This window comes from Grampus griseus (assembly GCF_964374135.1).
Source record: "Grampus griseus genome assembly, chromosome: 15".
Classification (NCBI taxonomy): Eukaryota; Metazoa; Chordata; class Mammalia; order Artiodactyla; family Delphinidae; genus Grampus; species Grampus griseus.
Genome location: NC_139009.1, coordinates 39,380,489 through 39,396,244, shown reverse-complemented (window position 1 = coordinate 39,396,244; position 15,756 = coordinate 39,380,489). Strand labels below are relative to the sequence as shown.

The 15,756-nt window shown below is 35.0% G+C and overlaps 1 protein-coding gene across 1 annotated transcript in view; it reads right to left on the bottom strand.

The window, feature by feature from the left end:
• Positions 1-15,756, bottom strand: part of GTF2A1L (general transcription factor IIA subunit 1 like) — a gene marked incomplete at both ends in the record, with an annotated part of 58,988 nt that overhangs the window by 1,865 nt on the left and 41,367 nt on the right. Inside the window, 2 exons of the mRNA XM_082672163.1 lie at positions 5,732-5,821; positions 6,518-6,775. Coding sequence (XP_082528289.1) covers positions 5,732-5,821; positions 6,518-6,775 — 348 coding nt within the window. The remainder of the gene's footprint in view (positions 1-5,731; positions 5,822-6,517; positions 6,776-15,756) is intronic.

The window sequence follows — 15,756 nt, the reverse complement described above, 5'->3', positions numbered from 1 at the left end:
GAAAAAATTTTAAAAATACTTGATCTACTGGCACCATTCAATATATCCTCTTTGAAATATTTTCCTTACTTGGCTTCTAGAACATTCCTGGCTTTCCACATGACTCTTTGGCCACTCCTTTGATTCCTCCTTCTCTCTCTTACTTCTCAATTTTAGAGTGTACCAGGACTCTTCTTTCTGTTGATATTCACTCTCTTGGTGATCTTATCTAATCTCATGGCTTTAAACATCATCTATATGCTGAGGACTCTCCAAAATTATATCTCTAGCTCACACCTCTCCCTTAAACTCCAGATTCTCATTCAACTGCTTCAGCACCTCTTCATAAATGTCCAATAAACATCTCAAGCAAGTTTAAAACAAAGACACTATTATACTCTCCCCCACACCTCACAGTCTTCCGCATCTCAGTGAGGAATGGCCACTCATTCTTCTCATTCAGGCCAGAAATCTTGGACACAATCCTTACACCTCCTACTCACACCTCATATCCAGATCCATCAGTAAATGTTAGTTCTACCTACAAAGCATATTCCAACCACTTCTACCACCTCCACTACTATTACTCTTGTCTAAGCCACCATCCTCTCTCACCTGGATTAATATGTCTCATGACTAGTTTCCCTATTTTCACCCTTGTCTTCCTCTTAGTCTACTCTAAACATGGTAGCCAGTCTACTTTTACTATGGCCCTACTAAAAGCATAAACCAGATATCATTTCTATGCTCAAAACTCTCCAATGACTTCTCATCCAAAAAATAAAGTCCTTAAAATGGACTATAAGATCCTGCTCTTCCCCTCACTTACTGCTCTGCTCTCCTCATTGTTCCCTGAACACACAGGTATTCGTCTACCTCAGGACTTACGTATTATTTACTGTTCCCTCTGTCTGAAATGATTACATCCAAATATCCTCATGGTTCATTCTCTTACCTCCTTTTTTTAAAAAAAGTTTTTAAATTTATTTGGTTGCACCACATCTTAGTTGTGGCAGGCGGGCTCATTAGTTGCACCTTGCCAGCTCCTTAGTTGTGGCATGTGAACTCTTAGTTGCGGCATGCATGTGGGATCTAGTTCTCTGACCAGGGATCAAACCCAGGCCCCCTGCACTGGGAGCACAGAGTCTTAACCACTGCGCCACCAAGGAAGTCCCCTCTCTTACCTCCTTTTGATCTTTACCCAATCACGTTCTCAGTAAGGCCTCCCCTGGACATCACATCCAAAACTGCAACCTACTCCTCCTTAACATCACTAAAATACTAAATTCTATTAATTCAATGTTAATTAATTACAAGCTATTGCCCACAATGCAGTACCACAAAGAATACTATATCCATAATAGTCTAGAAAATTATTTGTGACTCTAAGAAATGCATATATAATCTAGTGTCTATACAGTACAATACACTGTTTCTAGAACACAATACACTGTTTGTAAGAATCTAAAAGAACTTTCAAACCAAGACCAGTCCCTTTTCTATTACCTATTCCTTCTTATGCTTATGTTTACCAGCATCTAAATTGCCATTTTTTATCTATAAAAAATGTTATAGGAGAGAAAATTATCTTATTTTTAGAGAAAAGGATTCATTTTTTACAGCAATTCAAAGTACCATCCTCCATCTCCCCTGAGTATATTGAAATTGTTACTGAAAACAAGTCAAAGATGTAAATATGCATTAGTCATCAGGGAAATGCGAATCAAAACCACGAGATACCACTTCACACCCACTAGGATGGCTAGAATCAAAAAGTCAGATAACAAGTGTTAGTGAGAATGTAAAGCAATCTAAACCATCACACACTGCTGATGGGAATGAAAAATGGTACAGCCACCTTGGAAAACAGTCTGGTAGTGCCTCAAATTATTACCATATGACCCAGGAATTCCACTCCTAGGTATTTACCAAGAGAAATGAAAATATATATTCACAAAAAACTGGTACATGAATATTTATAGCAGAATTCTTCATAATAGCCAAAAGGTGGAAACAACTCAAATATCACTCAACAGATGAATGGATAAACAAAATGTGGTATATCCATTCAATGGACTAGTATTCATCAATAAAAAGGAATGAAGAACTGTTACAAGCTATAATATAGATGAATCTTGAAACACGGTGTGAAATAAATGAAACCAGTCATAAAAGACCACATATTATATGATTCCTTTCATATGAAACTCCAGAATAGGGAAATCTACAATGATGGAAAGTACATTAGTAGTTCCTTACTACTGGGGATGGGAGAAAGGGGGCAATATGGGAGTAAGAACTAAAGGGTATGGGCTTTCTTTCTGAGGTGATAAAAATTTTCTAAAATTGACTGTGTTAATGGTTACACATATCCATAAATATACTAAAACCACTGAATTGTACACTTTAAATAGGTGAAGTGTATAGTATGTGAATTATATCTCAAAGCTGCTAAAAAATGTAAATATGAATAAGTTAAGAACGCAAAACTGACTACATAATCACAGTTATAGTGTTTAAAAACAAATTTAAGCTGTATTATATTTTAGTTGCTAAAGTTCAATTGCTACTAACCTAATTTTTAGGCTTGAAACCTGATAGACACCTTTAACTCTCCCTTGTCAATCATTCTCTCATGACCAACTAATCACCAAGTACCAATGATACTTTTTTAATTTTATTGAAGTACAGTTGGTTTACAATGTTGTGTTCATTTCTTCTGTACAGCAAAGTGACTCAGTTATACACACACACACACACACACACACACATTCTTTTTCATATTCTTTTCCATTATGGTTTGTCACAGGATATTGAATATGGTTCCCTGTGCTATACAATAGGATCCTGTTGTATAATATTATATTATTATAATATATATATTATATTATATATATAACTGCCAACTCCCAATCCTTCCCTCCCCTACTCCCCCTCCCCCTTGTCAACCACAAGTCTGCTCTCTAACTATGAGTCTATTTTCGTTTCATAGATATAGTGATTTGTGTCATATTTTAGATTCCATATATAAGTGATATCATATGGTATTTCTTTCTCTTTCTGACTTACTTCACTTAGTATGATAATCTCTAGGTCCATCCATGTTGCTGCAAATGGCATTATTTCATTCTTTTTTATGGCTCAGTAATATTCCATTGTATATATATACCACATCTCCATTCATCTGTCGATGGACATTTAGGTTGTTTCCATGTCTTGGCAATGGTAAATAGTGCTGCTATGAACATGGGGAGGGGTGCATGTATCTTTTTGAATTAGTTTTGTTTGGATATATGCCCAGGAGTGGGATTACTGGATCATATGGCAACTCTATTTGTAGTTTTTTGAGGAACTTCCATACTGTTTTCCATAGTGGCTGCACCAATTTACATTCCCACCAACAGTGTAGGAGGGTTCCCTTTTCTCCACACCTTCTCCAGCATTTGTTATTTGTAGACTTTTTAATGATGGCTATTCTAATCGGTGTGAGGTGGTACCTCACTGTAGTTTTAATTTGCATTTCTCTAATAATTAGCAATGTTGAGCATCTTTTCACATGTCTATTGGCCATCTGCATATCTTCTTTGGAGAAGTGTCTATTTAGGTCTTCTGCCCACTTTTGGATTGGCTTGTTTGTTTTTTTGTTGTTGAGTTGAATGAACTGTTTGTATATTTTGGAAACTAAGCCCTCGTCAGTCACATCATTTGCAAATATCTTCTCCCAGTCTGTAGGTTGTCTTTTCGTTTATTTTTTTTTTACTTAATTTTATTTTTTTTAATTGAAGTATAGTTGACTTACAATGTTGTGCCAATCTCTGCTGTACAGCAAAGTGACTCAGTTATACACATATAGACATTCTATTTTTTTAATTCTTTTCCATTATGGTTTATCACAGGATATTGAATATAATTCCCTGTGCTATACAGTAGGACCTTTTTGTTTATCTTTTCATTTTATTTATGGTTTCCTTTGCTGTGCAAAAGCTTGTAAGTTTGATTAGGTCCCACCTGCTTATTTTTGCTTTTATTTCTATTGCCTTGGGAGACTGACCTAAGAAAACATTGGTACAATTTATGTCAGAGAATGTTTTGCCTATGTTTTCTTCTAGGAGTTTTATGGTGTCTTGTCTTATATTTAGGCCTTTGAGCCATTTTGAGTTTATTTTTGTGTATGGTGTGAGGGTGTGTTCTAACTTCATTGACTTACATGTGGCTGTCCAACTTTCCCAACGCCACCTGCTGAAGAGACTGTCTTTTCCTCAGTGTATATTCTACCAAACATACAAAGAAGAACTTATACCAATCCTTCTCAAACTCTTCCAAAAGATTAAAGAGGAAGGAACTCTCCCAAAAATAGTTCATGAAGCCACCATCACCCTGATACCAAAACCGGACAAAGACAACTACCAAAAACGAAAATTACAGGCCAATATCTTTGATGAATATAGATGCAAAAATTCTCAACAAAATATTAGCAAACTGAATCCAACAACACATAAAAAAGGTCATATACCATGACCAAGCTGGATTCATGCCAGGGTCACAAGGATGGTTCAACATTCACAAATCAATCAATGTGATACACCCCATCAACAAAAAAAAAGGACAAAAACCACACGATCACCTCAATAGATGCAGAAAAAGCATCTGGTAAAATTCAACACCCATTCATGATTAAAAAACCCTTAGGAAAGTGGTATAGAGGGAACATATCTCAACATACTAAAAGCAATTTATGACAAACCCACAGCCAATATAATACTCAAAGGTGAAAAGCTAAAAGCCTTCCCACTAAAATCTGGAACAAGACAAGAATGCCCACTCTCACCACTTCTCTTCAACATAGTATTGGAAGTCCAATGATTTCTTCCACCATAATCTCTAACTCTTCCATGTTCTATGCCGCCATCCTTAGTCTGGGCTCTGTTACTTTATGTGCTATCCCTGTTCTTCTTACTATTTGCCTCTTCCAAATTAGCAAACAATGCCAGTTTTTAAACCCAATTACAATTTCCTCAATATCATCCTCATAAGGTTAATGTCCATCAAATCAAGTTTGAACTTCCCCTACCAGGATTCTGGATTTTCCAATCTGCTCCCACCTCTGTCCACCACCCAGCCTCATTTCCTGACACATTCAAAAGGAAAACACCTCATTCAAGGCAGAGCTGTCTCTTCACTGTCCCTTATAAATTCTACATGCATTCATTTCTCTGCCTTTTATCAGGCTACTCTACCCTGAATGCCTACTCTCCACACTTATCTATATCCTACAAATCATTCAAGATCTATTTCAAAGCCCCACATCAGCCATGAAGGATTTGTGGAGAACTCCAACTACAAAGGATTTCTTGCATTTCCTAGCCCCTTTTAGGACTAACTGTCTGTGCCACTCGTCTTAGCATTTGATTTATATGCCATGTATTTTAGTATTTGATTTACCTGTCACGTATTTTAGCTTTTGATTTACCTACTATCTTATTGTATGCCATTCTATTATTCCATACAGAAACACCTTTCTTCAATAAGACTATCACCTCCATAAGACAAGGCCTATCACTTTTTTGGTATCACCAAGACCACACAGCACAGTGTTAGACCCAAAATATCCTCCCAAATTTATAGAATTACTTAGCTATTTTGAGATTAATTTAACTGAACAGTAACTGATCATCACATTTCCCATTATTTTGTTCATTTTCTACTATAAATGCAATTAATAAACCTAAAGTCTAAAAGGTGAATACAGTACCTTTTCATACTGACAGACAATTACATTATCTGTGTCAAACAGGTCCGGCACATCCTGCTCACTAACATCATCCCCAGAATTTAAAGGGTCCTAAAGATGAAAGATACTCACATTAATGAATTTCATGATGCTTTGAATTTTTTAAAGACAGAGGGACATATTCTCTCCCTCCAAGGACACAGAATAGTACTGTATTTAAAAGTAAAACAGCCTGAGTTTGAATCCCAACTTAGTCACTCAATAACCACAAGACTGACCTTTGGCAAGCTACTAAAACTCCTTGTATCTCAGTTTTCTCATCTGCAAAATGAGGACAGTAATAAGACTCATAAAACCCATAAGGCAGTGGTAATGTTAAATAACAAAAGGCAGTAAGATTTAGTATGGTACCTGGCACATATGTACGGCACCATAAACGATAGTTAATACATACCACTTACATGCTTCTTAATTATCACATTCCACAAAGATTTCACAGCATTTATTAGGATTAGAGCAGATATGATATGCTTCTACCCTAGCTGCCCTCTTTACCTCCACTCCCATCCCTTAAACCTCTCACTACCTCTAGTTAAGACCAACAAATATAGTAGCTGATTCCTAAATACTTAATACTGAGTTAAATTACAGTTTAAGATTAAAAGTTTAAATACTAGATACAAATAAGTCTCATTTTAAAGACAAAAGACAGGATTAACCTTAATTGTTATTCCTCTTGGTTCCAAAGTATATTAAAGTACAAATGCTATAAATTTTTAAAAGTTTCAGCTCAAAAATAATCCTCACCTCTTCCACAAGGTCTACTTGAGGGTCTTCATTATCACTACTGTTGGCCATTGAATCTTCATTTGATATACTGCTGGCTTCTTCAAATACCTTCAGGTCTCCCGCATCAGTAATCCCTAGAAATTTGTTCTCATCTACATCTCTTGTACTTCCTATTTCATCACTGGAAGCTGTATCTCCAGTTCCATCTATTTGAATTATCTCGTTAATATCATCATCAGTTACCTGAAGGCTTAAATCCATCTGAGAATTAGAATCCTAAAAAGAGAAATAAATGCAATAAAGTTTTTTCCTGTCAAACAAGGTATATAAAACATTGGATCACACAAAATATAAAATTACTTAAACAGTTCACAAGTGGCCTCTGAAAACATATTCCTTCCCTGTCAGATGATATTCCCTAATTTTGAATTTTCGAACACTCCTAGCATTTCTGTATAAGATGGGAATAACTTTTAAGTTGTAAATAAAGTAAACCCACTTACGGTCATACATAGACAGCAAATCAGTTGACTGTTTTCAGATAATGTTTACCAGTTTTTATACATACTATCTTAAGTTTATATACCTCTTAGGTTTTAACTATTTTATTTTAAACAATAATTCAATGAAGTAGAAAGGACAAGTGACATCATGCTCAATGGATAAATAAAAAATATAAAGGATTGTACTAACTAGAATAAACCAAATACAAAAGGACAAATATAAATCAAAACTGACAGAACTGAAAAGATTAACAGACAAATTCACAAACATAGTTGGAGAATTCAGCATTCTTCTTCTTACTAATCAATAAAAAAAGCAGACTGAAATTCAGTAAGAATGTAGAAGCACTGAACAACACAATCAACCAGCATAACCTAATTGGCATTTATAGAATACTCCACCCCCAAAGAGCCAAATGCACATTCTTTTCAAGAGCACACAGAATGTTCACCAAGATGGACCACATTCTGGATCATAAAACAAATCTTGGCAACTTTAACACATACAAAGTATGTTCTCTTAGCACAAAGGAATTAAACCAGAAATCAGTAACAGAAAAATCTGGAAAATCCTCAAATATTTACAAATTAAACAACACACTTTTAAATACACATGGGTCAAAGAAGTCACAAGGGAAATTAAAACATAATTTTAATTGAATGCAAACAAAAACATTACATTTCGAAACCTGAGATGTAGCTAAAGCAGTGCCTAGAGGGAATTTATAGCATTGCATGACTATATAAGAGAAGAAGCAAGTCTCAATCACTGGCCTAAAATTCCACCTTAAGAAACTAAAAAAGAGAAGATCAAATTAAGTTCATAGCAAATAAGGAAATAAAAAGAAAAATACATGAAACTGAGAACAGAAAAAGTCAATTAGACCAAAAGTTCATTCCTTGAAAAGATGAATAAAAATGAAAAAACGTAGCCAGACTAACAAAAAGAGAAAAGAAATGATATTACTAATTAAGGATAGGGTGTCACCATAGATCCCCAAAACATTAAAAGGATAAGGAAACTGTTTTAGATCATTTGGGCTGCTATAACAAAATACCATAAGCTAGGTAGCTTATTAACAATGGAAATTTATTTTTCACAATTCTGGAGGCTGAGAAGCCTGAGATCAAGGCACCAGCAGATCTGGTATCTGGTAGAGCCCACTTTCTGGTTCACAGACGATGGCTTCTCACTGTGTCCTCATATGGCAGAGGGGCTAGGGAGCCCTGTGGGGTCGCTTATAAGGTAACTAATCCCATTAATTGAAGACTCCATCCTCATGACCTAATCGCCTCCCAAAGGCCCCACCTCCTAATTACCATCACCTTTTGGGGGTTAGGATTTCAACATATTAATTTGGGGGTTACATAAACATTCAGACTGATGTAAGGCAATTTACAAAAATTGTATGGCTGTATAGTAGCAATAAACAATTGGAAACTGAAATTAAATAACAGCACTATTTAAAGCAGCAAGAGAAAAGCAACTCATCACATACAAAGGATCCTCGGTAAGATAACAAGCAGATTTCTCACCAGAAACTTTGAAAACAAAAAGGCAGTGGTATGACATATATTTAAAGTGCTGAGGGACTTCCCTGGTGGTCCAGTGGTTAAGATTCCACGCTTCCAATGCAGGGGGCATGGGTTCGATCCCTGGTCAGGGAACTAGGATCTCACGTGCCACGTGGTGTGGCCAAAGAAAAAGAAAAAAAATGAAGTGCTGAAAGAAAAGACTAAACTAGGAATTCTATATCTGGGAAACTGTCCTGCAAATAAGGCATTTCCAGGTAAAAGCTGAAGGAGTTTATTACTACTAGGTCTACCCTACAATAAATACTAAAGGGAGTCCTTTAAATTGGCATGAAAGGAAGCTAGACAGTAATCTGAAGCCACACAAAAATATAAAGTTCTCTGGTAAAGATAAATACAATGACAAATATAAAAACCAGTATTATCATATTTTGGTTTGTTAACTGTACTTTTTAGTCCTCTATGAGATTTAAGAGATAAGAGCATTAAAAACTATAATTATAAATCTATATCGAGTACACAATATATAAAGACATAATTTGGGACATCAATGATATAAAGTGGGGGAGGGTAGAGCTGAAAAGAAGCAGAGTTTTTATATAAAATTAAAGGTGAGTTGGTATCAGTTCAAAATAGATTATTACAACTTTAAGATGCTATAAGTAATCTCCATGATAACCACAATGAAAATACCTATAGAGAACACACAAAAGGAAATGAGAAAACAATCAAAATGTGTCATTACAAAAAAACTACACACAAAAGAATGTAATAAGGGAGGAAATAAGGGAGAAAATAAGGGACAAGAAAGCTAAAAGACACACAGAAAACAAAATAGCAAGAGTAACCTCTCCCCTATTAGTAATTACTTTAAATGTAAATGGATTAAACTCCCCAACCAAAAGCAACAGACTGGCAAAATGGATAAACAGTATCCAGTTACATGCTGTCTAGCAGAGACTCACCTTAGGTCTAAGGACACACAAGGTTGAAAGTAAAATGATGGAAAAAGATATTCCATGCAAATAGTAACCACAAGAGTTGGGGAAACTATGCTAATAACAGACAAAATAGACTTTAATTCAAATACTGTTACAAGAAACAAAAAAAAATTATATAATGATAAAAGAATTAATTCACCAAGAAGATATAACAATTACAAATATATATGCACCAAACATCAGAGCTCCTAAATATATGCAACAAAAAGGGAGAAATAGCTCTGCAGTAATAGTAGGAAACTTTAATACTCCACTTTCAATAATGAATAGAACCACCAGACAAAATATCAATAAGGAAATAAAGAACTTGAGCATGACAGACTAACTGTACCTAACAAACATATACAAAACATGCAAAATAGCAGGATACACATTTTTCTCAAGTACACACAGAATGTTCTCCAGGATAGGCCATAAATTAGGCCACAGAACAAATCTTAGTATTTAAAAGGACTGAAATCATACAAAGTATCTTTTCTGATCACAATGGAATGAAACCAGAAATTAACAGCAGAAGGAAAACTGGAAAATCCACAAGATGTAGAAGTTAAATAACAGTCTCAAAAAAAAAAAAAAAATCAATGGGTCAAAGAAGAAACAAAAAAAAACTCAAAATCTTTTGTCAAAAGATAAAAAAATATCTCGAGACAAATGAAAACACAGCATACCAAAACATATGGGATTCTGCAAACGAAGTGCTAAGACAGAAATTTATAGCTGTAAATGCTCATATTAAAAAAGGAGAAAGATCTCATATTAACAACCTTAAGGAACTAGAAGAAGAACAAATAAAGCCAAAGCTAGTAGAAGGAAGGAAATAATAGCAATTAGGGCAGAGATAAAGTAAAGAATAGAAAAACAATAGAGAAACTAAACAAAACCAAAAAAGATCAATAAAATTTATAAACCTTTGGCTAGATTGATGAAGAAAAAAAGAGAGAAGACTCAAATAACTAAAATCAGAAATAAAGAAACTTTACTAGTGATTTTACAGGAATAAAAAGAATTATAAGACTAACTGTATGTCAACAAACTGGATAACCCAGGTGAAATGAACTAATTCCTAAAAACACAAAACCTACCAAGACTGAATCATGAAGAAGGAGAAAATATTAATAGACTTATAACCAGTAATGAGATTCAATTAGTCATCAAAAACCTCTCAACAAAGAAATGCCCAGGACCAGATGGCTTCACTAAAGAATTCTACCAAACACTCAAAGAAGAATTAACACCAATCCTCAAAAATCTTCAACAAGGGAATTATCTGGCAGTCCAGTGGCTAAGACTTTGCACTCTCACTGCGAGGGCCCAAGTTCAGTCCCTGGTCAGGGAACTAAGATCCCACAAGCCACACAACATGGCCAAAAAAAAAAAAAAAATCCTCAACAAAATATTAACAGAATTCAACAGCACATTAAAAGGATCATACACCATGACCAAATGAGATTTATTCCTGAAATGCAAAAGTGGGTCAACATATGAAAAATCAATGTAATACAACACATTAACACATTGAAGAGGGGAAAAAACAACAATCACCTAAACTAATGCAAAAAAAGCATTTGACAAAATTCAACACCCTTTCATGATTTAAAATAAAAACAAACACTCAAACTAGGAATAGAAAGAAATTACCTCAACATAATAAAATTGACCTATGAGAAACTCTCAGCTAACAGCATATTCAATGGTGAAAACTGAAAGCTTTTCCTCTAAAATCAGGAACAAGGCATGGATGCCCACTCTTGCCACTTCTATTCAACATAGTACTAGAAGTCCTAGCTAGGGCAATTAAGCAAGATAAAGAAATAAAAGGCATCCGAATTAAAAAGGAAGTAGTAAAACTGGCTCTGTTTGCAGATGACATAATGTTCTATGTACAAAACCCCCAAAATTCCATACACACACAAAAATGTTAGAACTAATGAATTCAGCAAAATGTACAAAATACAAAACAACATACAAAAATCAGTTGCATTTCTATACACTAACAATTAACAACCTGAAAACAAAGTTAAGAAAGCAATTCCATTTACAAAACCACCAAATAGAATACTTAGGAGTAAACATAACCAAGGAGGAAAAAGACTTGTTCACTAAAAACTACAAAACATTGCCAAAAGGAGTTAAAAATGATACAAATAAATGGGAAGACATTCCATGTTTATGGATTAGAAGAGTTAATATTATTAAAATGTTGATACTACCCAAAGACAACTAAGATTCACTGCAATCCCTATCAAAATCCAAATGACATTTTTGGTGCGAATGGAATAGTAAAGCATCTTGAAATTCATATGGAATCTCAAGGGACCCTGAATAACCAAAACAATCTTGAAAAAGAAAACGCAGTTGGAGGTCCCATTCATCCTGATTTCAAAGCTTGCTACAAAACTACAGTAGTCAAAACAGTGTATTTGCATAAAGACAGACAAAAGACCAATAGAACAGAGAGATCAGAAATAAACTCTCACATATATGATCAAAAGATCTTCTACAAAAGTGACAAGACCATTCAACAGAGAAAGGACAATCTTTTCAACAAATGCTAAGAAAACTATATATCCACATGCAAAAGAATGAAGTTGGTCCCCTACCTTACACCATATACAAAAATTAACTCAAAATGGATTAAAAAGTTAAACGTAAGAGCTAAAACTACAAAACTCTTAGGAAAAAAATCATAGAGGAGAATCTTCATGACACTGAATTTGGGAATAATTTCTTAGATATGATACCAAAAGCATAGGCAAAAAAAAAAAAAAGATAAAATGAACTTCATCGAAATTAAAACCTTTGTGCATCAAAGGACACTATCAACAAAGTGAAAAGGTAACCCACAAGATGGGAGAAAATATGTGCAAATCATATATCTGATGAGTTAATATCCATCAATATTAATCAATATTAACTCATCAATATGAGTTAATATTATAATTTAAAATAAATTAAAATATATTTTAAAACGCCTACACTCAACAACAAAACGAAAAACTTGATTTAAAAATGCGCAAAGAACGTAGACATTTCTCCAAAGAAAATATACAAATGGCAATAAGCACATGAAAAGATGTTCGGTATCACTAATCATTAGGGAAATGCAAATCCAAACCACAGTAAGATACCACCTCATAGCCATTAGGATGGCTATTATCAAAGAAAAAAAACAAACAGAAAATAAGTGTTGGTGAGAACGTGGAGAAATTGTGCACTGCTGGTGGGAATGTAAAATGGTGCAGCTGCTATGGAACACTACAGTAGTTCCTTAAAAAATTATAAACAGAATTGTCATATGACCCAGCACCATATCTGGCTACATATTTGAAAGCAGGGAATCAAGGAGATATTTGTATACCCAAGTTTACAGTAGCATTAGACACAACTGTCAAAAGGTATAAGCAATCCAAGTGTTCATGGATGGATGAATGAATTAACAAAATACAGTATATATACACAATGGAATGTTATTTAAGCATAAAAAGGAAGAAAATTCTAACATATGCTACAACATGGATGAACACGAGACATTATGCTAAGTGAAAAGGGACACAAAAGGACAAATACTATTTGACCTCCTGCTTTAAGATACCTATAGTCAAATTCATAGAGACAGAAAGTAGAATGGTAGCTGCCAGGGGCTGGGGGAAGATACAAATGGGAAGTTATTGTTCAATGGGTACAGAATTTCAATTTGGGAAAATAAAAAATGTTCCAGAGATGGATGGTGAGGACTGTTGCACAAGAATGTGACTGCACCTAATGCCACTGAACTGTACAGTAAAAAATGGTTAAAAGGTAAATTTTTACAACAGACAAAATCAATGGTGTAAACTGTCAAGTATGTGGTAAAACTGATAAAGAGTGCTGGTGGCAGGAAAAATTGCACAACCTCTTGAAACTATTGTGGCAATGTACTTGAAGAACCACGGAAATTTTTAGCTTTTTTCCTCAATAATCCTACCTTTGAAAATAATATTTTTAAAATTAATGCAAATGAAGCTTAAAATATAAATAACGTTGTGCTTTATGGTGTGTATTATTATTTATGACAGCACCCAAAACCATGAAACACTTAGATAAAAATAGAATATGTGCAATATATGTATGTTGAGAACTATAAAACTTTAAAAGTCAAAGACCTAAATAAAAAATGTAGCAATAAATTGGAACACTCATTGTGAAGATGTCAATTCTCCCCTTGTTGATCTATAGATCCAACAAAACCCGTACCAGAATCCCAGCAGCTTTTTTTGTAAAAAATGACAAGCTCATTCTAACATTTAGATGGAAAAGCAAAGAATTAGAATAACCAAAATAACTTTGAAAAAGAATAAAGTTAAGAAACTCGGGGCTTCCCTGGTGGCGCAGTGGTTGAGAATCTGCTCGCCAATGCAGGGGACACGGGTTCGAGCCCTGGTCTGGGAGGATCCCACATGCCGCAGAGCAACTAGGCCCGTGAGCCACAACTACTGAGCCTGCGCAACTGGAGCCTGTGCTCCGCGACGAGAGAGGCCACAACAGTGAGAGGCCCGCGCACCACGATGAAGAGTGGCCCCCACTTGCCACAACTAGAGAAAGCCCTCGCACAGAAACGAAGACCCAACACAGCAAAAATAAATTAATTAATTAATAAACTCCTACCCCCAACATCTTCTTAAAAAAAAAAAACAACAAGAAACTCATACTCTCTGATGTCCAGACTTACTACAAAGCTGACATAATCAAGACAGTGTGGTGCTAGTGAAAAGATAGACACATGAATTAATGAAACAGAGTGGAAGTCCAGATATAAACCAACATACATTATGATAACTGATTTTCATTAAAGGTGAACGTGCTTTAAACACTCAATGTGATTTAGGCAACTCAATGGAGACAGGGTACTCTTTTTAACAAATAATGCTAAAACAACTGAATAGCCATCCATATGCAAAAAAAAAAACCCTAAATCCTAACCTTGCACTATACACAAAAATTAACTCAAAAACGGATCACAGTCCTAAATGTAAAATCCATAAAGTTTTTAGAAGCATTCAATGATCTTCACAACCTTTGGTTAGATAAGACACATTAGCAGAAATCAAAAGGAAAAAAGAATAAATTAGACTTCATCAAAATCACAAACTTCTCTCCTAAAGACAGCGTTAAATAGCAAGGACATGAAGCAACTACAACTCTTACCCACTGGGAGCAGAAATTTGCATTCCACCATACACTGCTGCTGGGAATACAGCCACTTTGGAAATGAGTTTGGCAGTTTCTTATAAGCATACAGGTATCATATGACCTAGAAATCCCACTCCTAGGTATTTACTCGAAAGTAAAGAAAACCTAAGTCCACACCAAAAAGGAAGGAAGGGAGGGAGCGAGAGAGAAAGGAAGGGAGGAAACCCACAAACCCACACATGAATGTTTTTAGGGGATTCGTTCACAAAAGCCCAAACTGGAAACATCCAAATATCCAAATGGTGAATGGATAAACAAATTGTGGCACAATGGAATATACTAATATATGCAAAAACATGAATGAACTGCGAATATATCATATTAAAGTTACATAATGCATGATTCCATTTGTTTGACATTCTGAAAAAGGCAAGCCTATACCAAAAGAAAACACATCAGTGAGTGCCAGGGACCAGATGTGAAGGGAGGGTATTGGCTACACAGGGGCCTAAGGGACCTCTTTGGGGTGATGGAAATGTTCTGTATCTCAACTGTGATACTGGTTATATAACTCCAAGTGTTTTGTCAAAATTCATAAGTACATCTAAAAACTGTACACCTAAATAAAGGTGAACTTTACTGTATGTAGATACTACCCCAATAAATCTAATTGTGTGAAAAGTAAATTATGGTAAGGTTAGTCCTGGGCCTAATCACATGTTGGAATTGGCTTTTCACGTTAATAGCAACAAGTACTGAAAACCTTACACCGCAAGATCTTTTGTTACAAAATGAATCAGCGCTCCCATGGTACTTTACCAGATTAGTATAAGCTTATTAAGGAATATTAAAGATTCCAGGACTCTTGTAATTGAATTCACGTAGCATCATCTTATTTTACCTATATCAGTGAGGTCCTCTTTATTCTGGGAAAAGAGTAAGATTACAAATCCAAATTTAATATCAATAACTGCAAAAGAGTTTCGTCACTCTCAACTTCTTTCTTCAGAAGCACTTCCACCAAGCATGAGAAAGTTCATATGATTATCTG